This window comes from Lichenostomus cassidix, chromosome 18 (assembly GCF_008360975.1).
Source record: "Lichenostomus cassidix isolate B80296 chromosome 18, HeHo_3.0, whole genome shotgun sequence".
NCBI lineage: Eukaryota > Metazoa > Chordata > Aves > Passeriformes > Meliphagidae > Lichenostomus > Lichenostomus cassidix.
Window position 1 is genome coordinate 2,925,310 of NC_139498.1, and position 27,949 is coordinate 2,953,258.

General features: G+C 50.6%; 1 protein-coding gene across 6 annotated transcripts in view; it reads right to left on the reverse strand.

Moving 5' to 3' along the window:
• RPTOR (regulatory associated protein of MTOR complex 1) overlaps window positions 1-27,949 on the reverse strand; it is a 97,378-nt gene that overhangs the window by 6,351 nt on the left and 63,078 nt on the right. For 2 of the 6 annotated variants that reach the window (XM_085077461.1, XM_085077460.1), the window contains exons 21-31: window positions 23,803-23,921; window positions 23,397-23,465; window positions 19,871-19,974; window positions 18,845-19,028; window positions 17,878-17,988; window positions 13,125-13,230; window positions 11,255-11,369; window positions 10,690-10,814; window positions 9,368-9,472; window positions 6,184-6,231; window positions 1,476-1,582 (exon numbers count right to left, since the gene is read on the reverse strand). In XM_085077461.1, the coding sequence (XP_084933587.1) occupies window positions 1,476-1,582; window positions 6,184-6,231; window positions 9,368-9,472; window positions 10,690-10,814; window positions 11,255-11,369; window positions 13,125-13,230; window positions 17,878-17,988; window positions 18,845-19,028; window positions 19,871-19,974; window positions 23,397-23,465; window positions 23,803-23,921 (1,193 nt within the window). The remainder of the gene's footprint in view (window positions 1-1,475; window positions 1,583-6,183; window positions 6,232-9,367; window positions 9,473-10,689; window positions 10,815-11,254; window positions 11,370-13,124; window positions 13,231-17,877; window positions 17,989-18,844; window positions 19,029-19,870; window positions 19,975-23,396; window positions 23,466-23,802; window positions 23,922-27,949) is intronic. The other 4 variants (XM_085077465.1, XM_085077464.1, XM_085077463.1 and 1 more) reach the window with 3 other exon arrangements.

Sequence of the window (27,949 nt, forward strand, 5' to 3'; positions counted from 1 at the left end):
CCTGACACAGCCCCGAGACAGCCAGGCAGTGCTGTGCCACCTCCCATCCCTGCTGTGGCACATGTGACAGGGACATCCAGCAGATCTCATTAGAGACGCCAGACACGGCGTGTGTTGGAGAAGTGACATGGAAAAAGGCAGCTGGAGCTGCAGGGACAGCTGTGCTGGGAACACGCCGTGCACCCACGCTGCCACTTCCCTGTTTTACTTCTGGAGGCAAAAGAATTGCTCAGAATAATCCCTGTGCCTGTTGGGAGGAAAAACGCTTTCAATTAAAACTAGTAAAAAAAGCTGAGCAGCACTGCAAAAGCAGGAATGACAATCCTGGAATCATGGAGTGGTTTGGACTGGGAGGGACCTTAAAGCTCCTCTCATTCCACCCCCTGCCATGGGCACACCTTGCACAGCCCAGGGTGCTCCAGGTCCCTGTGCAGGAACCCCATTGGAGCTGCAGGAGCTCATTCCTCACTTCAATCCTGTTTTTGCCTCCGTGCAGATTCACCTCTGGAGCAGCTTTTCCAGCCTGGGCTGAGTGAGGAGAAGCACCAGCCTGGGGCTGCTCCAGCCTCTGCCCACCCCCAGCTCCTCCTTTGAAGCAGCAACACTCAGCAGAAGTGCAAATGAAGCACTTGTTCCTCCAGCTCCAGCCCGAGTGCTTCCAGAGGTGTGGGTTTTTGTAGTTCAAAGAGGGAAGCACCTTTATCCGCCCGGATTATTCCTGCTCTTTGTGCTGATTCTCACTTTCCCAGTTACTGAGTCAGGAAGTTCCAATCACTTGAATTTCAACACACCCAATCTTTGCAATTAAAAAAAGAAACAACATGTTTTTAGATACTTTCGGTGCAATCATTAATCATCATCATTTAAAAGATTTTTGCCTCCTGAATTTTGCCGCTCCCTAATTTGCATAGAAAAAAAATAATATGTGAAAGTAATTAAGATGAACAGAGGCTTAATTATCCTGCATCGCAGGGTCAAAGTGTCGCAATTAATGTTCATCCAAGGGTAATTAATTTCGAGAAGCTTTGAAAACTCCACTTCCTTTTTATTCCAGCATGGTGCCTCCATTCTCACCGACCAGCTGCTTCTCCTTGGAATTTCTGAGAAACTTCCATGTGACTGTGGCTGACATGAACTCTGGCAGTGCCTTTCTGTCGTTACATAGCACAGAGAGCTGTCAGTGCTTTCACAGACTTTTACATTATTTCAGTTACATGCTAGGATGAAATCCAGCCTGCATCCCAGTGCCTGCCTCTGGGTTCCACAGCCTCACCTTCCCCAAACACTGATGCCCACTCAGAACAGCAGCTTCCAGGAAAGCCCTGACACACTCGCTGAGTATCTGTGTGGTTTTATTGATTTTGGGATGTGACCCTGGGGCAGGGAAGCAGGAGCTCCAGGTGCTTTGGGGCTCTTGGCCCATGGGATGTGCTCTGGGAGGGAAAAGGTGCTGGGGACAAGCATGCAGGTGTTACCTGTACTTTCATTTCCCGATCCGTGTCCCAGATCCGGATTATCCTCACGTCTCCCGAGGTCATCAGGAGACCAGTTTCTTGTTCCCAGTCCACCACCATCCCTGCTCCTGAGACACAACAAGGCAAGGGCGCAAGTCAGTGCCAGCACAGGCAGAGCTGAACTCCTTGGAGCACCAGCTCTGCTGACCTCATGTTCCAGACATTGCCACCACCAGAGGAAATGTAAAACCACACACACACACACCCCACACATCCTCCAAAAGGGACTGGATCAGCTGCTGCTGGATTTGAGTCCAAAACTCCTTTGCCCCCTTGTCTGAGTGCTGAGAGAGACCAAGCACAGCAGGTCCCTGTGGGAAGGGAGCAAAACTTCCAGGAACTGCTGGGGGCTGCCCAGGGGTCAGTGCAGTGTCCAGCACTTCCTGAGAACATTAAATGCTGATGGAAGAGCCTCAGCTGAGGACACCTCACACACAAGACCTGAGAGCTCCTGGACTGATTCCTTGTTCTATCAGAAAGACATGGGAGATGCTCCTGAAAAAGGAACAGCAAAGCCAGGGCTGCAATAGAGTGAATTTAACAGCTGGTGGGAGCACAAACCAGTTTGCTGCACCGACTGGTAAGGAGGGGAACAGCCTGCAGTGACAACAGCTCAAACACCCTTACCAGAGCTTTAGCTCATCTGAGGGCACAGATCAATCTCCAGGGGAAGTTCAGGACAACATCCCATCCACGCTGAATTAAAAACACAAACAAAAACCCCGGGAGCACCACAGGAGGGAACCAGAGAAGAACTCCAGGTTTGGTGTCTGTTTCCAGCCCCTAGGGCAGGGCAGAGGCAGCAGCAGCATCCCTGTCTCACACAGCAGCATTCCTGCCTCTCAGAACAGCATTCCTGCCTCTCAGAGCAGCATCCAGCCCTGCAGAACAGCATCCTTGCCTCCCAGAACAGTTGTCCACCCTCTCCTCCGTGCCAAACCGAGTCTCTGGTGCTGAGCAGTGTTTCATAACCACACAGAACTGGAGTCAGAACCCTCTGCAATGCATCAGGACTGCAGCTCCTGCCCTGAGCACTCAAAGTGCCTTCAGCACCATCCCTTGTGTCTCCACTCCACAGTGTGCTTGTCCACAAGGTAAAAACGTGCATTTGTCTGGATTTACTGCCAGGAATTATCCCCAGCAGGAAATTTAAGCCTGCCCCAATATGCTCTTTTGTCACCAAAGGGCCACAAGTACCTTGTACCAGAACATCCACTGTTGCAGAGCACAAAGGACACAGCAGACACATCCTATGAACACTGAGTTCTCCTCCAGCATGTCGAAATGACCTTGTTTTACACAGCTTCAGATAAAACATTTTGCCCCTCTCCCCCTCCTAAGCATCACATCCGAGCTGATTCTGGATCTTGCCACATCCAGGGAGGAGCTGGCTGACGTTTATTGACAGTCCATCACCTCACTGCAGGAAATTCGGGATTCTGGGCTGACCTGAGAGCTTGGATCTTTATGTTTAGTCAAATGGATTGTTCCTTCAGATTGCCTGGCAGCTTGCAGGGCTGGAGAGCCAGGCAAACAAGCAGGCAGTGATGGAGATGATAAACACCACTGAAGTGTTTGCATTTGTCATCTGTTTATGGCCCATGTGACAGGATAAACCTGGCAGCTGAGATGGATCTGGCCATTACCATCCCTGATGGAGTTCAGCAGGCAAAGAGCTCCCAGGCAGCTCTAAAGCTCTCACATTCCCAGTAACATTCCCCAGTTTGAAGAGAAGGTTTTTGTCTGATCAGCACCAAAGTCATGCCCTGACCAAAAGGGAGAAGCAACTGGGAATGCTGAACCAGAATTCCAACCTGTCTGAAGAGAAGAAAAGCCCTTGTACCCAAAATATAAGTCACTTGGAAGTGTGTAAGGGGAAGGAAAGCTTCCTCCGACTGTGAAATGTTCCATCCAGAGCTGGCACTCACAGTATGGAACGAGACAGAAATAGCTGAACTATTTCTATGTACAAGCAAAGGTTTGCATGGCAGAGATGATCCAGGATTGGCTCATGTTTCCATGCTCAATTCATAGTATTTTGGGATGAGGAGCGAACGTGGGATTGAATACTAACGATCATTTCCTTTTTAATTAACAGAGGTCCTACTCCAGGATGTTACAACTGAGCCTGCAGCCCACCTGCAGGGTGTTGGCTCCTGGGCTTGGCACCTGAGCTGCTCCTCAGCCCCTCCTGCCCACAGGTGCTGCTCTGAGCACCTGCACAGCCCTGGTGGTGGCTCTGCTTGACCTGTCACCTCACACCTCCTTAGAGGAGCAAACAGGGACAGTGCTGTCACAGCCAGCCCCTGACACAGGGCAGTGGTGGAATCCTGGTGCTCCCAGAATCCAAGAGCTGCAGAAACCAGCCCTGCACTGCTGCAATGCATCAGGAGCTAAGAGCACAATATTCCCCTAAGGAATATTATGTTCTTAGATAATGAGCAACAAATCTTCCACAGCTCAGGGAAAGGAATTTTTAAATGTCTGTGGTGGAGGTGTTGTTCTTTGGTTTGGGGTTTGCTTGTTTGGTTTTGAGCCTCTTAAAACCAGCACTGGCAGTTCTGTATGGCTGAGTTTATTCACACCAACAGCTGTTCCTGAAGGTGGAACTTCCCATGCCTGTTCCCTCAGGATTGCCCCTGAGCCAGAGATATTTGCCTGGATAGGACAGTTCCATGGATAAACTCCAGTACCAATGCTGGTGAAAGCAGCTGCATTCCCTTGTAACATCACAGGGAAGTGGCCAGTGTGTCCTTGGCATTTCAGGGGAATCAGGAATACCAACATGGAACAAAATATAAAAGCATCCTGGATTCTGACTGATCATCTTTTAATCACGGGCCCTCCTGGTTGAGCAGTGAAGCACATCCCTGCTTTAATTTCCAGGAAGCAGTGGGAGGGTTGGATGACCTCACTCATCATTAATTTCTACAACATCCTCTCAAAAAGTGTCACCCTCCTCCTGCCAAGGACTCTGCAGTGAGGGACAGCAGGAGCTGGGATGCTGGGAATTCAATTAAAAGAACACAAACCCCTGGAGCTGCGATTTCCCCAATGATTTTATTGCAATAAAATCATCTGACCAGAAATACAGTGCTTCTCCCAAAGTCCTCCCTCCTGAAAGGCATGGCATGGACTCCTGAGAGATGTGGGAAGCCTCACTGCTGTTCCCTCTGCCCCTTGGTGTCCAGGATGAGCCTGAGTCTGATCCCTTGACCAGCTCCTGGTGCAGGTTGGAGCCATTCCCCTGCTCCAAGCCCCATCTAGCCTGGCCTGAGACACTTCCAGCATAGGGGCAATATCTAAACACTGCTGATGTACTTTGCTGTCAGGCAGAGCACTAATTCCATACATTTTTTACAGTTCTTCACTGGGAAGGGGGAATGCTTGCACTGCCTTTGTCCCCAGGAGAGCAGCAGCAGTTTTTATCGACCTGCCCTCCCCCTGAGCTGGGCCTGCCGTGGGCTGGCAGCAGCAGCATCGATCCAGCCCCGGCTTTCCCTCAAACTGCTCCGTGCCCAGCTCACTGAGTGGGGATTCCCTGCAGCCAAGTCCTAATTTAAGCCTTTGCTGGGGGATTTCAGGGCAGGCAGCACCAGCCACACATGAGCTCTGCTCGCTCCTGCCCCAGCTCCCACAGCCACACAGAGATTTGCTGAACTCCACTAACGAGCTCTGAATCAGCCCCTGCCAACAGCCCGGGTGATTAATCAGTACAGACACAGCCAGCTCTGATCAGTCAGCAAATATCAATAATTGATGAACATCCTGAGGTGAGGACGTCACTGTGAGCAGCCCCGGATAGACCCCCAGGGTTCCCTGACACATCAACCATCTGCTCCCCAGTCCTTGTGGAAAAGGGGGTCAGGATCCAGAGCCACACAGACAGACCCTGCACAGCCTCTGTGGATGAAGGCTGAGGACTTCCTTCACCTTCTTTCTGTGTGACAGAGTAGAATTTGTGACATTTATTAGAGCCCAGACGGGTTTGGCACAGCTCATCCCATCCCTGCCATGGGCAGAGACACCTTCCACTGTCCCAGGTTGTTCCAAGCCCTGTCCAGCCTGGCCTTGGACACTTCCAGGGATCCAGAGGCAGCCACAGCTTCTCTGGGCACTCTCCCCACCTTCACAGGGACAAATTACTCCCATAGATCCAACCTGAATTTCCCCTCTTTCCTTTCTGGCATATCTTTGCCAAGGGTCCACAATCCTGAGGCTCAGGGGGAAGACTCTCCAGCATCTCCTTTCCACAGGATCTTTGCAGCCCAGGTGTGCTACAAACAAACCCCAGTCAAACCCTCAGCAGCTTTATGGTGGCTCCATTTGGAACCTGCCACTCAAACACTTCTGTCCAAGGATGCTTTGAAGTCTCCCTGGAAAAGAGAGATTCCCAAATGCCCCCCACACCTCCTGTGGCTGCAGGGAGCTCAGAGAGACTGACATGAAGATTCCCTTATCCCAGCAGGGCCTGTGCCTGCCCAGGGAGCACAGATCCCTCCCTGCATTTCTCATGGACACAAGGCAGGGGATGGGAGAGGTGGAAGCAATGCCTCCCAGGAACCACAGGGATCCAGCAGTCACTCAAACCACACCAAAAACCCCAACCAACACCTCCAAGGGGCTCCTGCCCACCCACCTGAGCACAGGGAACAGCAACAGCACTCACCTCCCTGCTTACTTCTGTCAAGATAGATGGACACCCTTCGGGCCAGACCTGTGAGGAGACAGGGATCAGGGCTTGGTGCTCAGGCTGTCAGTCAGCCAGAGCAAAAACCAGCTTAAAAAAGGGATTAGAAACAGCAACTCAAATTAAAGAACATGAAAGAGCAGCACATGCCTCCATCACTCATTCCAGCACAGCATTCCCAGGAAGCCAGCAGCCCGTGTGTGGAGCGAGGCCCTGGCTGGCTGACAGCAGCACAGAGCTGACAGTTCTCAGGAACAAGGAGAGCATCCTCTGCCTCAGCTGGTCCCTGCTCTCGAGTACATCGAGGAGACAGATGGAAAGCCAAGTAACTCCTGGGATCTGTACAGATCCATGGGAGCATGGACACTTCCAGGGATGGGGCAGCCAGAGCTGCTCGGGGCACCCTGTGCCAGGGCCTATCTCCCTCTCCTGCACAGGAGCTCCAGGTGCTCAGGAAGGGACATGGCCAAGCCCTTCAGAAGTGATGTCCTGAGCCCCTTAACTGAGCTGGAGAGGGAAAACCCCGCAGGAATCTGCCAGGAGCCAGGGGGAACGGCCAGCGGTTGGTGATCCTGAGCCAGCTGGTCACACTTGGGCATTTTCCCAAATTCCAGAACTGTGCTGCTTTCAAGGACAAAGCCACTCTGCCCATGGAGCTGTGGCTGTTCCCTTGTCACAGAGCCACCACACCAACCGTGGCACATCTGCTCATGCTGCTGTTTCAAAGCTCACACCAGGCCACAGTCCCTGTGCTGCTCCACAGCCTGCAAACACCCTTTTCTATGGAAATTGCCTGAATTCCCAAAGTCTCCTGTTGTGAAAGCACAGCTTCAGAGCACATCAGGACAATGTTCTTCCTACGCTGCTCAAGAGAAAATGCTGCTCTTCCCTCTCCCCTGAAACCCCAGGAGACTCAGGAGTTGTGCCTTTCCCTCAGCTGCCTCTACCTCTCATGCTGGAGATTCCCAGTCCCTGCCTCACAAAGGGACCAATCCTGCTTTCAACACACTGATCTTCACTGAAAGAGAATTTTTTCTCAGTGCATCAGCTCTAAACAAGATCAGAAGCAAAACACCTCACACAGAACAAAGAGGGGACCTAGTGCTGAAATCCAGACTCACCTACCCTGAGGCAGCTACTCAGAGCAACGAGCTGGGGCCAAGTTGAGCCCCAACCCAGCTGTGCCAGCTCAGCTCTGACCTCCCAGTGGAAATGTGTAAGTTTTGTGCCTCACCTGGGCTGCTCCCCCTCTCAGGCAGCCCCTGAGTCTGTTACTGTCCATCTCCCATTGCCTGGACAACCCAGGGGTGCTTTTCAAGCTTCCAAAGGATGTATTTCAGTATTACATATCCCTCTCTCCTTTTGTAAGTGGGAAAATGGCCCAGGAAAGTCATGCTCTGGTCACATTCTGGCTGTTCTCAAGAGCAATTCAGAGGTGAGTGTGACAATATGACACAGGGGAAAAGCTGGGAGAGGAGGGAAGGAAATCAATAGTGGGAGCAAACAAAACTCCAGTAAAAACTCCTGAGCTCTGCAGCTTCAAAGATGCATCTTCAGTTTTCTGAGCCGGTGCTGGACCACAGCTGTGGTCTTGGCAGCAGATGACTCTGAAGACTCTCATTTCCATGGGGACTTGCTCCACTTAGCTCTTTTGAAGTGGCTACATTAGCTCTCTCTCCACAAACAGATCTGTCCTTCTCTTCTGCCCAACCTGCTGGGAAGGTGGAAGGCAAAGGAAACAGGCCCCAGACTGCTTCAGTCCATAAGGAAAACGCCAAGGAAAAAAAGCCCCAGTCCTAAAGAGAACAGATTTAAATGTTTTCCCAGTCCTGTTTTGGCAAGTGCAACCATCCAGCTCCCAGAGCTCTGCTCAGCTCTGAGCCTGTCCTGCAGTGTCAGACACAGACAATCCTTTCTGGGTGTTAAATCCTGTCCAGAGGGCATTGACAATCCTTTCTGGAAGTTAAATCCTGTCCAGAGTGAGACACAACCAGCACAGGCTCTGCCCTGGCACAGTGCATGTGGAAAGCAAGGCAGGACAATGGGATGGGGCTGAGGGAGTTCCAGTGTCAGCATCCTCCCTGACCAGGATCAGAGCCGTGGCCAGGGCAGTCTGGGGGCATTCCCAGCCCCAAGAAACAAGATCCTGAATCCAGGAGCAGCAAACAACCAGCATCCAGGAATGCTAGTGTTTGTTGGCACAGAAATACAGAATGACACTACAAAGGGCAACTTGTCAGAACTCCTGGGCTGGCTGTGCCCGAGCACAGCCAAGCCCTGCCTGCTCACAGCAGCTCCTCCTGCTCCTGCTGCCACCTTAGAAAGGGCAGATTCTGCCATTTGCACAGCAGGCTCTGAACCTCCAGCAAGTGCTCATCAGTTCTGGGCACAGCCCTCAGCGAGGCAGAGCCTCAAACAAAGCTCCTCTTCCCTGAGACAAACGGGGAGGTGTTAAGGGAAAAACAACACACACAAGGCAGCCCTGGGAAAATCCAATGAATAGCTGAAAGAGCTGTGTCAGGCTCCTGGGATGAACCACATCAGCTCAGAAATGAGAACTGTCAGCTTTTAAGGTCAGGATGAATGATGATGGTCATCTCGTCTGACCTCCTGCACAGCACAGGCCAGGCAGCTTCATCCAGCACTTCCTCCATCAATCCCACAAAGTGCTGATTGAACCACAGCACACACACAAAAACCTGGAGCCTTGATTAAAAATATTCCAGCGACAGAGAATTGCCATTAGAGCATTAGTGCCTGATGGGGTCTGGGAAGGACGGAACATCCACCTCCTGGAATGCTGTAAAACCTCCTGCAATATCCTAAACCTTCCTGTAATGTCCTAAAAGAGATTTCAGGGTTACACAAACTGATTTTCTGGCTTCGTCCCATGTGTGGCTGGATGCCAATGCTCCTTTTTACACCCTTTTCCACCCAGCTTTCCTAACATTCCAAGCAGGCCAATGTCTCACTGTGCTGTCCTTCTGCATGTGCCAGATTTAGACCACACGTTCCTTTGCCAGCTCCTGACCCACAATAAACAGCGAAGAACGAGTGCCAAAATTGGAGCTGGGGCTAAAGGAGGTCACGGGTGCCAAATGCAAAGCAGCACAAAGGCTGATTTAAAAAAAAAAAACAACCCAAAAACCTCAGTGGGACCCACCTCGTGTGGTTGGCAGCATGTCTGACAGGCCCTGCCAGGCTGTCACCATCTCTGGGTTCTTCTCCAGGTCTGCAAAGTTCTTCCACACTCTGATGGCACCATCGTCTTGGGGAGCACAGAGAGAGAACACAAAGCAAAGTCACTGCTGGTGCAGCTCCCACAGTTCCTTGTGCATGAGGAAGAAGAGGAGAAGCAGAACTGAAGTCACACAGACCCCAAAACTCAGAGTGACACTTGAACATTTTTTGTTAAAGGGTTGTTTTTCCCCTCAAATTTACATACAAGAAACCTAAAGCTTTGTTCTTTTGGAGCTGTTCTGAAAGAGTTTTTCTCCTCACTTGAATACACCTAAATTCAATGTGTCTCCACTTCCTGGACATTCATTTTCTCCAGGATTCATTCCTGTCCTCCTCACGATTGGAGCCAAGAGCCAAACGTGTCCCACTCAACACAAAACAGCCCCACGGAAGCAGCAGCATCAAAGCCCAGCCCATCAGCAGCAGATCTTTCAAGAACATTGTGTATTTTTTTCAATTTGCTCCCCATCTGTGAAATTTTTGTTCTAAGAATCAATAAATTGAAAGAAATATGTCCTAAAGGCCCTCTCAGCTCCCCTTCCCCCTCCTTTAATTACACCCAACCTGTACAGTTGAGCAGGAAGCTGGAGAAGCTGTTGAAAACACTCTGAGTGCCAGGTTTGGAATGGTTCCTTGGGAGAAGGAGCAGATCTGACTCACAGCTTTGCAGACCAAAGACTGGGCAAGATCTCCTCATGCAACCCTCTTGATGCAAGAGGATGTTCTGGAGAGCTGCTCAGGTCACATATGAGAGAGAGAAACTCAGAACTACCTGGGAAGTTCAATGCTGAAGCTGACCCCTGCCTGCTCTACACAAAAACAGCACAAAGAACAGAATTGGAGTTGTATTTTGGTTGCTGCACGATTTCAGCTCTGGACAGCAGCTTTAACCAACTAAAATCACCTTTCCCCAGGTGTTCTACAGGAGGAAGTGACCACAACCTTGCAATGACAAGCAAAGACTCAGTTGGAAATGGCTTCAGCAAGTGTTGGACTGCTCAGTCCTTGGAAAGCCTTTGCAGCACCTACTTGAGAGATTTCAATACTGCCAGAAAGAACTTTCAAGTTTGATCCTGGAAATGGCCTCCTGAGCTGAGACCAGGCAGTGAAGTGCAGGGAGGGAAGAGTCAGGCTGGGAGCAATCCATGGAGGGGAGAGAATGAGGTCCAGAATAGCTCACCTGGGCTGGGATTCTGCAAAGGCCACCCCACTGTAGCCCCACTAGTGGGACAGTGTGTCCTTTACCTGTGGCAGTGAGCAGCAAGGAGCAGTCCTGGCCGTTCAGGTACTCCATGGCTGTGATCCGGGTGTACCGAGGGTTCCCATTGTGGAAATAGTCCAGCTTTTCCCCTTTCTCCCAGTCCCAAAAACTGTGGGAGGAAGAAACAGCATGTGAGTTTTCAGTTCTCTGTGCAAGCTGCGAAGAGATGCATTCCTTATCCAATTGTATCTCATGGGTTATCAGCTCAATTTGGATTTCTCCTTTAGAGTTTGGCATCATTTGATTAATAACATGTCACAGAATCGTGGAATGGTTTGGTTTGGAAAGGACCTTAAAGCCCATCCATTGCCACCATCCCATGGCAGGGACACCTTCCACTATCCCAGGGTGCTCTATATTCCACTATCCCTGTCCAGCCTGGCCTGGGACACTTCCAGGGATCCCAGGGCAGCCACAGCTTGTCTGTCACCCTGAGCCAGGGCCTCCCCACCCTCCCAGGGAAGGATTTCAACACCTCCACCTTCTGAGAGGCAAGCAGGACAAAGGTCCAGCTGTCCCTGCCGTGTCCCCCTTGTGCTCAGCTCTCACCAGATGCTGTCCTTGTCAGCCACGGCGATGCAGGGGGTGAAGGGGTGGAATTTCACCACGGAGGGGACACCTGGGTTCCTGTTGAGGAAGATCTGATCATCCAGCCGGGAAATGCCTGCAGGGACAGGAGGGATTTCAGCTCACGCAGGGAATGTCCCCCCAGGGATGGGGTTCAGACCATCCCCAGCTTCCCAGTGTCACCCCCTGCTCATCCTGCCCTCATTCTCACCAGGACATCCCCAGCACTTCCCTCCTTCCAGGAGCTTCTCAGACCCCCCTGACTGTCTCAGGTCTTGAGATGCAAACCAAGAACTGTGGTGACAAACCCTTCATCCTTCACCTTAGCAACCAAAGAGAACAAGCATGGCCAAACCCAGGGAAAAGGCAGTTTGTGTTGAGGGAAAACCCAACACTATTTCTTCAAAGTATAAAATATGAAAATGCCTTTTTTTTTTTTTCAGTTTAAAATATGGCATTTCACTGTAGCTTGTGGATTATTTATTTAACCTTCCATTTCAGTTCCCTTAAATTTTAGGTTAATTTGCAAATGAAAAATGTATTTTCCACGGAGACCTTAAAACGATGGGTAAAGACTTCTCCCATCTTGTCTTCAGAGCAGTTTGCTATTCACAAACAGTGCTGGGACCCCTGACACTGCTGGGTTTTGGCACACTCTGAATTCATCACACAAACCCCTAAGCCCAGGAGACATCCATTCAGCTCGAGTTTGTTTTAGAATGCATCCATTGAATCTAATTTTCATTAAAAGCTTGTAAGTCTATTTTAATTATTTTTAATATTTCACATTTTCATTATTTTTTTAATGAATAGTAGCATTTTAGTCACTCAGGTCAAGCAACCAAATACGAACACTGCCTAGAAAGAGATTTAACTTCTCCAGGCAAGCATGAAAAATCCCCTTTTTTGTATTCCAACAGATCTCCCAGGCCATCTCCTGGGCTCCAGGATCATTTCTCTATTTCTCTGGTTGATGATATTTCACAGTTTCCCGGCGTGAAGCTCCACATTGCACTCACTGGAGCAGCTTCCCAGTGCTAGGGCTGAGCCCAGGGCACTTTTCCTTCAGCACTCTGGGATTTCCAGCTCTGTGTGCCTCACAAAGCATCCCTGGGGAGGAGCAGCCCCCACTGCCAGTCCTGCTCCCGGGAATGCCACGGGGAGGATGCCAGGAGCTCCTGGAATTGTGGCTCCCCAGCCTCTGCTGCTGAGGGCACACGAGCAGGGATAATTGAGGAATGCAAATTCCTCGGGAAGCTTCATTAGGTTTCACTTTATTCGAATAAATTCCTGTGCTGAGAGAATTGCAGCCCAAAGCTGCCTCAGAGAGCCCTAAAAAGACGCAACGCCAGGTTCCTGGGGAGCTCCCACTGACGCAGCACGGAGCTGAGGCACGTCGGGAGGAGCACACACAAACCACACACACGAATATTCAAAATATAATGGGACATATGGAGTAAACAATCATTTACAGAGCTCAGTAGAGCAGGGAATGTGAGAGACATCCCTGAGGTGTCTCCTGAGCAGGGGGGGACAGGTCCAGCAGCTCCAGGGCTGGTCTGCTGTGACCTCTCTGTCCCACATCAAACACAGAGCTTGCAGCTCTGGAGTTTATCCTACAGCATCAAACCTTCCATCCCTTTAACAACAGAACCTGAGCTGGTGACCAAATCCAGCAGCTAAGAACAGAAAGGTGGGAGAGCTCCAGTGAAAGCCCTGCAGCAGCAGCATCATCACCTGCCCTGCACTGAGAGCAAACAGGCACCAGTGTGAGGGGCTGCACAGGCTCAGCACTAACTGGGGTTTTTTACAGCTCAGTGTCTTGAAAAAGGGAACCACTCAAACCACTCACCCTTCTGGATGATCTTCTGGGCTTGTTTCCTGACGCGGGCGTTGCGCAGGAAGCGCCACTCCCGCTCCTTGCGGATTTGGCTCTCCAGGTCGTGCTCCTCGGGGATCTGCCACGACAGGAACACACACAAACCACAATTAGTGACCACCAGAACTCCAGCAATTAGCTGAGTGATCCCACAGAGTGCGTGGCTCCTGTCCCCTCTAAACACTGCAGGTCTGATCTCTGTCAACACAGATTTCTCTCTTAACTCTCCTCAGCTGAAAAGCATCACGTAGCAACCCTGAGATCAAAGAGGGAGCAGAGCCCTGGTACAGCCAGCTCAAAACACACTGAAATCTTTCTTTTCCTTCTAATCAAGGGCTGCTGGCCGAGAAGGGCACGGCTGCATTCCCAAATCACTGGGATGCTCAGATTCCCACTACCATTTACCAGGAACAGCCCCTGTTTTGGTTCCCTGATCTGGAATACGATGCCTCTGTGTCACCTGGCTTTGATTATACACAAAATTCCCCCCGAAATTGAAGAGTGGTCCTGCAGTCACAGCCACTCTGAGCCATTTGATGATATTTATTCACACCCCACAGCTCTGAGTTTCAGCACTCCATGGCTTCCCTGCAAAACCTGTGCTCCAGGCACGAGGCCAGGCTGGGACTCGCAGCTCCTGCCCAGGATGGGAGGAGCCCCAGTGCTGCTCCCACCATGGGTATTCCCACCCTTACTCAGAACACAGGATCAAAAGGAGTAAACTTGTAAGATTTCACCCCAAACCATGGCAGGAGCTACAAAGGAGGTGTTTTGAATACTTAAAAAATTATCCATGGCTGTCCTGCTCCAGAACCATCCTTGGATCAATTAAGGAGCAGAGCTATAGGATTCTGATCCAGCTTCCTTTGATGCTGGTTGTTCCAAAGGAGTAACTCTTGGAGAGGAAAGACAAAGTCCTTCCACTCCTCTGTGCTCCACAAACACCCCCTTTTCCCTGAATAAGAAAGTCCTTAAATCAGCTGTCACTATTACAAACACTGCCTTCAAACCACGTTAGCCTTTGGAAAACAGCTGTTACTGAGCTGGACTTCTGCATCTTTAAAATAAGTAAAAAATAAGAAGTCCACCCTCTGCCTTTCCTCTTGGCAAAAAAAAAAAAAAAAGCACTTTATTTCAGCACAACACCTATTAGAAAGGCTATGACAAACAACCCCTAATGAAAAGCAATAAACAAACCTGAGCTAAAATACATCAAAGGAATTTGAGAGGGGAGAGATGACACCTACACCTTAATGAAAATGCAGCTTCTCTGGAAAGAAATTAAAGAAAGCTCAGGAAAGAGCCTTTGGACCACCAGTACAGAGTCAGAGAACACAGGTAAAGGCTGTCCTGGCCTCCACACCCACCCACCTCTGGGGGTCTGGGGATCATCCTGCCAGAAGGGAGGGAGAATCCATGAAAATATGAAGCCCAGCTCTGCTCCCTTCCCTTGACAAGCTCCTGCTCCAGGACATGCCAGAGCTTCCCAAGGACTCCAGCTTCCACCAGACAGGAAGCAGTGACCACCCGAACCCTCCCAGCAAAGTTTTCCTCCTCTGACCTGTGTCTCTCCCTCTCCCTGTGGCACTGGGTGCCAGAAGGGGAGCAGGGAGGATTTGGCACACAGCTCCAGAGGTAAATCCAGTTTTCCCTGGTTACTATTCCTGCAGCAGTTGCAGGGATCTCACTCCTCTCCCAGGACTTCGACCACCGGCCAAGGCACAGTGCTGCAGCTCCGGCAGGGATTTATCAGGAAGGGCTGCTTATGTAATTCTCACCTTCCAGGATCCTTCCCAGCTCCTGCCTGCATGTTCTGCCAGCCCTGGAAATAACAGATGCTGGCTCCCGCTCTCCTTGACTCAGGACTTCCTGACAGCTGGCACTGAGGCTTTCCTGCGCCCCGTGGCTCCCAGAACAGCCCTGTGCCACGAGGGATTGCAGGAAGAGGAAAAGCTTCTGCAGAAATCAGAGCTGAGGTAGGGACCTGCTTTTCCTGGCACATGGAGAATTTATAATGCAGCGTTTTCTTTCTCCGTTTATTTGATTAGATAATCAATAAATCAAACCTGGAATGATGGCTTGAAACGGAGCCCCTGATTTACGCTGGAAATTAATCCCTCAGTCTTTCCAGTCAAAGCATTCTCAGGGCAAGGTCCATGAAGCAAAACTAAATTCATAAATTAAATATGACTAAGATGCACTCACAGTCATTTTATGTTTATTCATTACAGGAACAGTTGTCTTGTCTTTCCCTGTTTATGAAGGCAGGCAGCAGCTCCAAAAGAACGGCTGGAATTAAGCATCAATGTCATCTTTTTCTATCAGGACTTGGTACACTTCCCTCTTTGCCTTTTTCATGAGGCTGAAGCTCCCAAAAGGCAGCAGCCACCAGCCAGGACTGTTCCCTGTTGCTGCAGGAACAGGGACTGCAGGAACAGAGACTCCATGGAAACTCAGGCAGCACCCAGGCTGTCAGTCCTGATTTCCAGCCAGGAAATCTCAGAGAAAGTTCTCACAGAGGGGTTTCTCCCTGTCCCTTGCTCATATACCAGCCACTCTCATTCCAAAGTTACCTATAATTCTGTTAGGACAGGATAACATGCCAGTTTTTCCTGCAGAAAACTCCTCTCCTTGGCCTTTCAAAGCTGCTTTGCAGAAGTAACAGGGAAATCAATTATCTCCGTTTTTGATTAGAAAACATAGATTTGGTTTTGTTCAAGCTTCACCCATTGCTGGTGAGGGCAGTTCACTGTCAGAACCTCAGCCCAAGGCAGGGGCAATTCCCAACCCAAGACACTCAGGAGCTGCTGCCAGAGCCACAACTGTGCCCTGCTCCTGTTCCCTGAGGGACATGGAGCATTCTGGACCTCCAGGAAACCCCCATTTCCATGCCTCCCCTCCCTGGCTTCTGTGAATTAGTACAGGAATACTCCATGGTTTTTATTGCCTCCCCCTAAAGCAATTTAGTCTATTTTATGTGCAGGAAGTAGTAGTAAAGCCACCCCCCCCCCAGAGCTCCCCATGTCCCCACTGCCCCTGCCCGTGCCTGGCTGCCTATTCTGATTTATTTTATTAATAAAGACACCCCTCTTCCCTGGGAAGAGCTTTCCTTAAGGAGCAGACAAATGTTTTTAATAAGAACTAAGAGCTCAAACATCATCTTCCTCCTCTTGTGCTCTGGTCTGGACTTGAATCAAGACACTGAAACTCATCTTGAGGAGACAAAGCCCTGGTTGAAGCCTGGCCAGGCAGCCCAGCCCCACATCCCAGACATCCTAAGGAATTACTTGGTGGTTTCAGCAGAAAGGGAATTTCACAGCAGCTGAGGAAGTGTCAGGCAATCACTTCACTGCTTCCTCCTCGTGATTCCCTCTGGAAATCAAGAGTCTGCCCTGTTCTGATATCTTCAAACTTGGGCAATTACCTCACCCCAAACACTTGAACACTCTAGGAGAGCAGCGATGATGGCTCAGCCCCAACTCCCGGATGAGGCAGCACTAAAACCACACAATTTCCTCATTACCACGATCTCAATAGCAGTGCTTGGACACAAACATCCGTTGTGGAGAGGCATTAATGGAGCTTGGGCATTGTCCCTGCCGGGCATAGCAACTCCTCCAAGAGATGGAGCTCAAAATCCTGACACCTTTTGGGCTCCCTGAGACTCCCAGAGCACCTGAAAGTTGCCTTTAATGAAGGAGATTTGCTGCTTGCTCTGTTTCATACTTAAACCTGAAACCTGAGCTCTGGCTAAAACATTCTGGGAATTTAACAGCTAAAACATTCCGGGAATTTAACAGCTTCTCTTTCCAGTCACTGATGATCTTCGCCCATCTTTTAAGAGCTTTGGTTTGGGCTTTTCCTGGAATAAGGCTTCAGTTTCTCTCTCACTTCACACAGAGACAACTTAGTTATCCAAACAACTCACTACCGAAGAGACCTGGGTACAGATTTGTCATTACCACCCTTGTTATTAGCTGTAACACAACTTTTAAGAATGTTTTAAACTTTAAAACCCAACAATGATGGGTTGTTTTCCCAAGCTTTCCCCAGGCACTTGTGGGCATCCAGCCACTCTCACTTTCTCGTCTGTAAGTTAAAGGTGTCTGTACTGGAAGCAGAGCACAGCTCCTAAATTCTACCTGCAGACAGTGAGGCAGAGGCTCTGTCTTGCTGCCATTGGGACACCATGGCCTCCCTCCATTTCTCTGCCTCTTTTACCACAGCCAGGAAATTCAGCTGGAATGTCAGAAAGAAAATAGCATCTCCTTCTCCGGCCTCTCACTGCCCTTTCTGAGAAAAGAGCCTTTCTTATTCCATTTATTTCTTTAAAAACCCAATTAATTTTAACTATAATGCAATTTTCTGTATGTAGAGAAGCACAACATTTCAGATGGAACAACTCTGCAGTGCAGCCAGGCAAAGCTGGGGGATCTGGGTACAGAACCTCCTCATTCCTACATTCTTTGTGGATTGTGCTCCACGGGGAGCAGAGCTTTTCCTCTGGGCTCTGTCCCTGGCCATACCCCACTGTCCCACCCTCAGTGACCCTTCTGCTCCCTCTGGTCACTTCTTCCCTCTACTGACAGGTGGTGTCACAGCTCCCCAGAGCAGCAGATGTAAGGAAATGCATTCCTTTGCCTCCCCAGACCGCAGAAAAGAGAAAGGAGAAAGGGCAGGGCAGGCAGGGCTGAGCCCAGGGGCCACCAAAGGCCACCAGAGTTACCTTCATGACAGGCTGGGCGAAGTACTTGGCACTCCAGTCGCAGAACCCTGTCTGCACCGCGGCTGAGATGAAGCTCTTGTGTCCCACAGCATCATCAGCATCATCGGCTGTCTGTGGGGAGGGGACAGGGGTTACCCACCTGCAGGGGCCAGGGACACCCACAGGGACACCCACGGTGACTGCCCCAGCCAGGCAGGAAAAGCCCCAAACACACTGCCCAAGACAGGGAACTCCGTGGACCCAACTTTGGGGATCAGGTGTTACTTTTGCTCCTTGGAAAGATGCACATTCCCTCAGCTGAAGGGATCAGGGCTGGAGCAGCCCTATGGCACCACAGAGAGGTCCCAGGGGGAGTTTTGTCACAGTCTGCCAAGGATCTGGTGTGGGGAGCAGTGAGGATGACTCAGGATGCAGACACAGCTCATGCCAAGGTGCACACGGATCAGTGTCTGTCACACAGCACAGGACACCGCAAGGGAAAAGGGGGAAGCTGCTCCATTCCCTCAGGTTTCAGCCAGGTTTTCAGAAATATGATCCAGGCTGGTGCTGCCAAACCTCTGAGAAGGGAAGGTGTTGCTGCTGAGGCTGCAGCACTTTCCCCTTGTGATCACACCTGTCCCATGTCTCTGCTGTGCCGAGGTTGGAGTGCAGCCCCGAGGGTCAGGGATCTGACTCTGGGTTTTCACTCAGGCAGACAAATGTTTACAGAAGCATAAGCCATTGACTTTGATTAGACACATTGCTTAGTGGCAGAAGTGAATAATGCCCTATCAAAAGCTATAAAACATCATTTATCCTGAAGAAAATAAATTAATCAATTTTTATTTGGCTGGTTAGAGGAAGCCAATCTGGATTAGCAGCAGCTGGGAGCAAACGAGAGATGCACAGAAATAAACCACAACCAACAGAATGTGGGACAAACCCCAGTGGGGAGAAGCTGTCAGAGCTGCCAGGAACGTTTCCTTACCTGTTCTGGGCCTTTGTCAAACATTTTCCTTGTCCTGGGGAACTGGTGGGAGTGGGGGGTGTACTGGACACCCACGTTGGTGACGTTGGCAGGGCGCACAGATGCCAGCTCCCGGCTCACCGGCTGCTTGGGCACCTCGTTGGTCAGGCTGGAGCTGCTTGTGCTTGTGGTGGGAGGTGACCCTCTGAGGGACAAAACAGAGGGACAGGATTCAGCTATCGCTGGACACGAGGCTTCTGCATGTGAATTATGTTATTTTTACTTTCTTTCTTTCTCACAGGATTTGTGTTTCACTGCGGTGCCTCCTCTACAGAAACATCACAATTCCCACATCCCCTCCCAAGGCCAAACAAACCCCAAACCAAGAGTGAACCCTGACTGTGCCAACTCTAGACTGAGGGGATGAACCTTAACATTGTGGGAATCTGTGATGCTTGACCTAAATCACCCTGGCCAGGCACTGAATTTCCATGGGGGGACTGAAGCTTCAAACCATTTGAATTTAAACTGGGCCCTCTGTTCCAGCTTGGAACCTTACTGGTGCACACTGGTTATGGGACCAGCAGAGCTACTGTGTGGTGTTTGCTCTTGGAGAGAAGTTTTGGGAAATAACCACATTGTCAGCCCCCAGCTTTGCCCACACCACTCTCAGTTTCCCTGCAGTTTTAGGCAGGGTGTGTTGGCCATCAGATAACCCTGGCTTTTATCAGCTCAAAGTGCAGCAAACACAGCTTAGACATCAGTGGGAATTTGGACACCACAGGTCAGGGAAGGTAAAACCAGCCAAAGTCAGCTCTTCCTTGCAATTCACCTTTAGACACCCAGAGGGGCTTGTTACTCTTTGCCCTAAAAGAAATCAGGAAGAAACTCCCCACCTTTTCTCAGAGCTTTCCTTCCTCAACACCTCAGCCCTGCTGACACCAGGAGCCACATTCCCTGTCCCTAGGGCAGCTCCTCAGGATGGGGCCAGACAGGGAGCATCCCTCCCACCCCACAGAAGGTGCTGGAAGGCTGTGCAGGACTTACCCCACTTGGTGGATGTGCATGCCCTTGTTGGTGGGGCTGGCAGGGGCCGACTGGGTCAGCGAGGAGGTGTCCAGGATGCGCTGGGGGCGAGCGTTGACCGTGGCCTGGGGAGAACACACAGAGCCTGAACGGCCAGACATGACCCCAGCACAGCCAGCCTGGGGCAGGGAGGGAGCTCTCTATGGGCTGTGGGGTAAAACAAAGCCCCTGTGCTGCTCCCAACACATGAGGTGCTTTCACTGCTTGTTCAGGCAGAAACACTTACCCGACAGTGCCCTGTGCTGCCTGCAGGGAAATGGCTCTGAGCAATGCCAGCCTTTCCCTGAGCCAGGACTTGCCCAGCACCCCAAACACAGGGCAGGGGGACTGTCTGGGGTCCCCTCAGCTGTCCAGGGCTCCCCACAGCCACCAGCCTTTCCCTCACACCTCATGACTGAGTCCTGCAGCTCCCACCATGAGCATAAATCACACACGTTCTGAGCCTGGAGAAAAGGAGGCTCAGGGGGACCTTCTGGCTCTCCACAACTCCCTGACAGGAGGGTGCAGCCAGGGGAAGTTGGGCTCTCCTCTCAGGAAACAACAGGACAAGAGGGAATGGCCTCAAGTTGTGCCAAGGGAGGTTCAGCTTGGATATTGGGGAAAATTCCTTCCCTGAAAGGGCTGTCAAACCCTGGCACAGCTAGCCAGGGCAGTAGTGGAGCCCCCATCCCTGGAGGGATTTAAATGCCATGTGGATGTGGCACTTGGGGACATGGGTCAGTGGTGGCCTTGGCAGCGCTGGAGGAATGGCTGCTGGGCTCAGAGGGCTTTTCCAGCCTGAAGAATTCTGTGATTCTGTAATTCAGCCTCAAGCCTTCCATTAAAAACACCTGGATGACGCAACCTGGGATGAAGCAAACTTTCCTTTTAAGACTTTTTGATTTCAGAAAGTCTCTAGAGGCCAACACTGAGCACTGGGTCCTTGTTGTTTGTTTTGCTGCTCACAAAAAGCACGCCTGGGCATTTTCCAAGGCTCAGGCCGGGAAGAAGAACTGCACCATTCCCATCTGCATCATAAACATAAATCCCAAGGCAGCCGCAGCCTGGGTGAGGCCCGGCAGTGCCTAATGAGCCCAGGGAATAAAGCAGCAGCAGATTCCCTGCAGGAAGGCTGCACGCCTGGGCAGCCCACACACCGGCTGCTCACACCCAGCACAGCCCCGCAGCCCTTCTGGAGAAACGGATCTGTGGCCATGGCTCTGGTAAAAAACCTGAGCAGGATGGTCTGGGCTCGTCTGGTAACAAAAAATCACAGAATCACAGGATAGTGGGGTTGGAAGGGACTTCTGGAGATCATCCAGGTCAACCTCCCTGAGGCAGGGGCACCTGGAGCAGGTGACACAGGAATGTGTCCAGGGGCACTGGGAATGTTGCCACAGGGCTGGGTTAGGTGGGATATTGAGGAGAAATTCTTCCCTGTGAGGCTTGTGAGAGCCTGGCTCAGGGCACCCAGAGAAGCTGTGGCTGCCCCTGGATCCCTGGAAGTGTCCAAGGCAGGTTGGACACTGGGGCTTGGAGCACCCTGCGATAGTGGAAGGCGTCCCTGCCAATGACAGGGGTGGAACGAGACAAGCTTTAAGGTCCCTTCCCACCCAAACCATTTCATGGCTCTACAATATTTAGTCCCCCACTACCCTCCAGAGGTGGAAGCCCACGGACAGCTTGCCCAGCTGCTCCCACTGAAGCCCCCAACCCCTGCCAGGTCTCCCAGTCTGATGTTTTGCCCAGCTGTGCCAGTGGAAGAAAACCTCAGCTGGCCCAGCTCCAAAATGAAGCCTCTCCCTCCCAGAATTTTACAGTAATTAAACCAAAACATGAAACCCCTGGAACATTCAAGTGTTTTACATCACCTGAAGCAGTATTTTTGTTTAAGCAAGAAAATAAACTTTTGTTTGCATTCACTGATAAAATTCAACCCCCGATGTGGGCAGTGCTTGCACACACTGGGGAGGAGCAATGCCCACAGCAGGGTCCAGTGTTCCCTTCTACATCCAACAAAGCTCCATCGGCACCAAGGAAAGGTCTCAGGACACAGTTAGCAAAGATTTAATTGTCACTAATTTGCATTAGATCCCAGCCAGCTCCTGCCTGAGCTCCCAGCAGAGCCTTGAGCTCGGTGTGGTCCTGCAGCACTGCTCACGACACAGCTGACACGGGACCAGTAAAGGCCACACCAGGATCTGAGCCTTAAAGCCCACTGTGGTGGGCAGTTAACAGCTTGGTTGGTTGGTGTTTGGGGGTGTTTGTTTTCATTAGAAAGCCTTGTTAGAAGCCACCCGAGCCAGGTGGTCCTGGCCAAAGCAAAGCCCCCGACATGCACAGCAGCCGCCGGAGCCGCGGCACTAATCCCGGATTCAACACTTTCCTCGTGGATCTTAAGGCCAAGGCAAAGAACAAATAAACTTTGTTCACTGAAGCATCCCCAGATAAAAATCCTTGTAAATGGGAATGCTTCCTGTTCTCCAAGCCCCTTGGAAGAGCCTTAGGAAGCAGGGGCAGAGCAGCTGGCTCAGCCGCAGAATGTGAGATGCATGAGACTCATCACTTAAGCGTTGGGACTTGGGTCAGCACCAGCACAGTCAGGCCCAAACTTGTCAGAGTCAACACAGAATTCCCCCTATCAGTCACAACATTCCCTTGGGATATGACAACGGAATGATCACAGTTCCTGCTGGCACAGCAGCATCGATATCAATATCGATACCGATCCAGCTCTCCATTGGCCAGGGAGCAACTCCGGAAAACATATTTAAGTCAGGAAAAGCAGATCTGGTTCCTCTTTATATCCCTTTAAATAGTAGGAGCAACATCTCATTTTGCAAAGAGCCTTCCAAACACAGAACTGAAACAGTTTCATGCATCTAGAGCAGAGAGAGGGAAATCTTCCACCTTTTCCTTTCCTTCTTCCCCTCATTCGGCATCTCCAGCCTGGAAATCATTTGTTGTACCCCAGTCTCACCAGGGAAGGGCTGAGCTTGCTGCCCCCACTGCCAAGAGAATTCTCTGTCCCAAACCCAGCCCTTACCACTCACCGGCACGTGCACTTCAAACAAATCAGAGTTCAGGTCAGTAACTATTGTCTCAAGGGAAAATGTGATTTCAAAGCAGAGATCTCTAAGGCATTAAGATGGCAGTGCACAATGCTGGCATCTCTTACTGCAGCTTCAGTTCCGCAGCCCCAGGCTGAGGATTTGGGATTATTCCCTGGAAACGCCCAGTAAGAGAGGTCCCATTGCAATGGCTCATGGTCTGGATGCTTGAGTGGCCAGAAAGGTTCCCAGAGAGCTTTCTGTGCCCAGCCAGGGGACGCATGGGGTGAGAAGATGTCCTGGGGTGGCCTGGCCCGGGCGGGGGGAAGGTGCTGCCCCAGGGGTGGCACCACCAGGGACATCTTGTCACCCCCAGGATGAGATGGGATGAGGATGGAGGTTTAGGCACCCAGCCTGGGCTGGGGTGAGGAGTGGCAGGGGTCTGCATGCTGACTCACATGTACTAGTTCACCTGGGTTGGAGAGCCGTTGTGGCTTCAGTCTGCAGGCCAGTCCCACTTGCATTATCTAAATCAGTTTGCAAACGGATAATTTAATGAAGGATACTTAAGGTTTATCCCAGGGACTGATCTAGACAAGTAGACTTCTAAACCAGACCTACTGTCGGAGGTCTGCACCTAATTTATACCCTAGAACAACCCCAGGCCCTCCCCCAGTTATTCATTTTACCTGATCAAGAGTTGAGAGCAGAATTTATCATGGTGAAGCATTAAAAGCTCCTTCTGCAAAAGGCAGAGCCCTCCAACAGACCCATCCAGGTCAGTCTGCCTAAGCCTTGCCTAAGCATGAAAAAATCCACATCCAAACACCTGGCAGGCACAGGTGAGCAGGGACAGCCACATACCTTGTAGGCAATGCTGTTGAGAACCTTCATGGCCAGGTCAGACACGTCAGGATAGGGGTCAGCAGCCAGGTGAAGGAGCACTCTCCAAATTTGGGTATAAACACTGTTGAAACTCACACCTAAAATAATAAAAAACACAACAAACCCCAAAGCCCTGCAGCACATGACAATCCAGCAACTCCAATTCTTTGATCTGATGTGAGAAAATTCATTAGAACTCCAAACAACCCGATGACATCTCAGGGAACATCAAGAGAGGAGCTCAAAAACTTCCCACGTGGGCATTTTGTCTCCCTTTTGCCTGTCTGTGAACTCTGCAAGGGCTTGTGAAATCAAAGTGGGAGGAAGCAAAATAAATTGAAGACTCCCTTAATCACCTCCAGTCAAGCTCCTGCTTTTCCAAGCTCCTGAATCAAATCACCTGGAAAGGCCAAGTGGATAATGTCTGGGTTTCCTGAGTTGAAATATTTAATGGTATAAACCCACAGTTACTGCCTTATGTTGCTGGGGTTATTTTTACTGAATTGTTCAGGGGTTTGTACACTCTACAAGTTTACAAAATGTTTTGAGCAAAGCTTTAGGAACTGAGCCTTTGGGAAGATCGAGTCCAACTCAGTCTTTCCTATTGACTTTTGCATCAATTTCTCCAATTTGTTATTTAATGAGCATATCAGCTGTTCGGTATCTCAGCAGAAGGGACTGACAGATTCAAAGTACAAATCAAATTAATAAGCATTTGCAACAACTGACAAAATCCTGTGAACATTTTATTTTGCTGCTTTTGGGTGAGAATTTGTTATTCTGCCTCCGAACCCTGCCGGTGTCTGATCGTGCAACGCCCTGGTTGGGAGTGGAGCCATTTGGACAATGTTAAAGTGGTTGCACTAACAAAAAAAAAAGGAGCTAAAATAGAGATTTCAGATGAGTCACAATCAGTGGTAAATGACAGATCAAGCTGTTATTGCTTTTCCTCTTGTGTTTTCTGGAGGCATCTAAATATAAAGTTGGGAGGAAAGGGCTCCAAGCAGCTCCTCACCTGGCAGAGCTAAACCTGATCCTTAAAGCAGCAAAGCAGACTGGGACAGAGCAGCTCTGAGCACAGGGTGAGGGCAGCACCAGGCTCCAGGAGCCCACAGGCTGCCCTGGGGATGCTTATCTGAGAGGTGAACCTTCCTCTGTCCCAAGTGCCCACGTTGTGACAAATCACTTTACAAAGGGCCACAGCAACACCTATAACCCAACTCCTCCCTCTCACCCCACCTGCAAAGGGTCACCCTCTCACCTGGCATCCAAAGGATGTCCCAAGTGACATCTGCTTAAATTTGCACCTGGAAATCTCACAAGTGTTTATGAAGGGACCACCTGGACTGTGCTCTTCATGAGCTGGGGGTGACTCACACAGACTCCTGTAGCTGATCCCAACCTTTCCAAGGCACGTCAGGGACAGAGCCTGACAAATCAGAGAAACCCACAATGGTTTGGGTTGCGGGGGACCTTAAAGCTCATCCAGTTCCACTCCTGCCATGGGCAGGAACACCTCCCACTGTCCCAGGTTATTCCAACCTGACCTTGGACACTTCTAGGGATCCAGGGGCAGCCACAGCTTCTCTGGGCACCCTGAGCCAGGGTCTCACTTCCCTCATAGGGGAGAATTCCTTCCCAATATCCCACCTAACCCTGCCCTCTGGCAGTGGGATGCCATTCCCCCTTGTCCTGACACTCCAGGCCATTGTGTAAACTCCCCCTTCAGCTCTCTTGGAGCCCCTTTAGGCACTGGTGAGGCTGTAAAACCTGCAACAATGTAAATTGTTATAAGGCTGTAAATTGTAAAGGCTGTAAACATGTATTTATGTAATATAGTATAATATTTATATAATACTGTAAAATTGCAAAGGCTGTAAATATATAACAATGTTAAATCCTGGAAGTTTCTATTAGCAGAGAAAGAAGAACTGGAGGGGGAAGGATAAAGAAAAAGAAGGGAGAGAGGCAAAGTGCTACAAGGTGTGGGAGGAAAAAAGACTCAGCTCATGAAGCAGCAGCCAGGTAATATCTGAGGTGTGCCCAGAGCTGTGCCCAGAGCTGTGCCTCCCACACTCCAGCCTGTTACATAAGCACCAGTGGGAAATCTGGATGCCTTCAATTCTTTAAAGCCCTTGAAAGAGAGTAAAAGGAAAGGGAGAAGAGGATGAGTGAGGGGGGTGCCCAGTAGATTTCCCAGGGGCTCTGATAACCACCTCGTTCACAGAGAAAGAAACCCAACGACATTTTTTATACATCTAAGTGTCAGGGAAAAACCAAATTTTAAGCAGAACTGTGCCAGTGCAATTCCCCCTTCACCTGGCAGCCTTTGAGGAGAACACAGGGAATTTCTACAAAGGCACCTGGGGCTCAGGGCTGCTGCTCCCAAAGCTGGTCCTTCCCGCTGCCAGCGCTGGTCACGCAGGAGTGACACATCTGACAGAGCTCCCTGTCAAATCCTGAGCTCCAGTCCCTGGGATAAGGGGAACAGCACAGGTGGCAGGAGGAACAGCAGCTTGATTTCACGTTTAGGACTCCAATGCACAAAGTCTCCCCAGGATGCAAACCAGGAGCCGAGCAGGGGTCTGCATTAATCGAAGCAGACAGCTCTGTAATTAGTCACGCTGACTCCCAGCCAGTTCAGTGCACCTTGCAGTGTGGACTCATGTTTACAAAATGATCCCTCTCTGCTAAGAATGTCAAAAATAAATTGCCTGCCTTTGCCCCGAGTTTGATTTTCCCTGCACACGTGGGGTTCAGCTCACCTGCGAGCCCCGAGGACGGGCCAGGCTCCAGCAGCTCCAGGGAGAGCCACAGCGGATGCAAACCTGACTGCTGATGGCTTTATTTATTCCCTTTGATTTGCCAGGCTGGGACAGGGTTTCTTCCCAATCCCCTGTAAAAATCACTGCAGTGATTTCAAGCCCCGACCTCCACAGATGGGGCAGTTCCACTTCCCACTGGCACCGCAGCAAAAACAGACCAATGGCTGCTCCGGGGCTGCTGCTCACCTGGCCCCGAGTCAGCTCCTGGGGAGGGACTGAAGCCTTGGATGGGCACGGAGGGACAGGGAATGAAACCTTCAGACAGGCACACAGGGACAGGGAATGAAACCTTCGGATGCAGGGAAATGCAGCTGAAATATTTCAGGCTGAGCAGACTCCCCAGAACTCGGGGAGCTGCTTCCCATCAGTGCCAGCCCCACCTGCTCCGTAAATGTGCACCCCACAAATCCCTCCTCTTCCCAGGAGGGACCCCATGGGAAGGGGATACACGAAATCCCCACGGCTCTGTGAGCTCTGCTTGGGTGAACAGGCTGGTCCCTTGCCAGGGAGCCACAGCTCAGTCCCAGCCCACCTGAGCCCTCACCTGGCCCTGCAGGTGACTCTAACCCCACGGCACTGCCAATGGCAGAGCTGGAGCCTTTCATGCTTCCACACAAGCCAGCAGCAGCTCATTAAAAATGAGTTCTGCAGGGCAGGTACCCCCGGGCCAGGGCTGGCATCACCAGCAAGGAACAGCCCCCCTCTGAGCAGCCTCTGCAGCAGTTTCCATTTCCAAATCCCACCCAAATCCCTGTATTTTGCCACTGAGCATGTTACCACTTATAAACACTGCTCCTCCTTGTTTTCTCAGGGAATTTAAACACAGAGAGAGCAGGAGGCTCCCCTGTCCCAACTCTCTTTATTCCCTGCACCTCACTGTCCACCTCCAGCTCTGCTCTCCTCATCCTCACTGCAGTAACCTCCCACCCTCACTGGTTCTTTGAGGCAGACCCTGGGAAATGGCAAACAGTTCTCCACCCCCAGCCTCTCCTGCTGGAAAAGACAACAATTCCCCTCCATTTCATCACTCCAAGATTTATTTTCCTCCTTCTTTGATCACTCCTTAAGATAATCTTTCCAGCGAAGCTCTCTGTAGGACAAAGGCTTTCATCATACAGTTTAGATATGAATAATCAGCCTCAAGGTATGCAAACCCCCATCTTAATTCCATCCCTTTTCCTATCTTAAAACTGAACATTTCCAGGACACCAAGATTAATGAGTGGCTGTATGGAAAAGCAGCAAGGCTCAGCTTCCCTTCCAAAATGATGTCCTTGTTGACTAACCACAAACTGCCTCTTG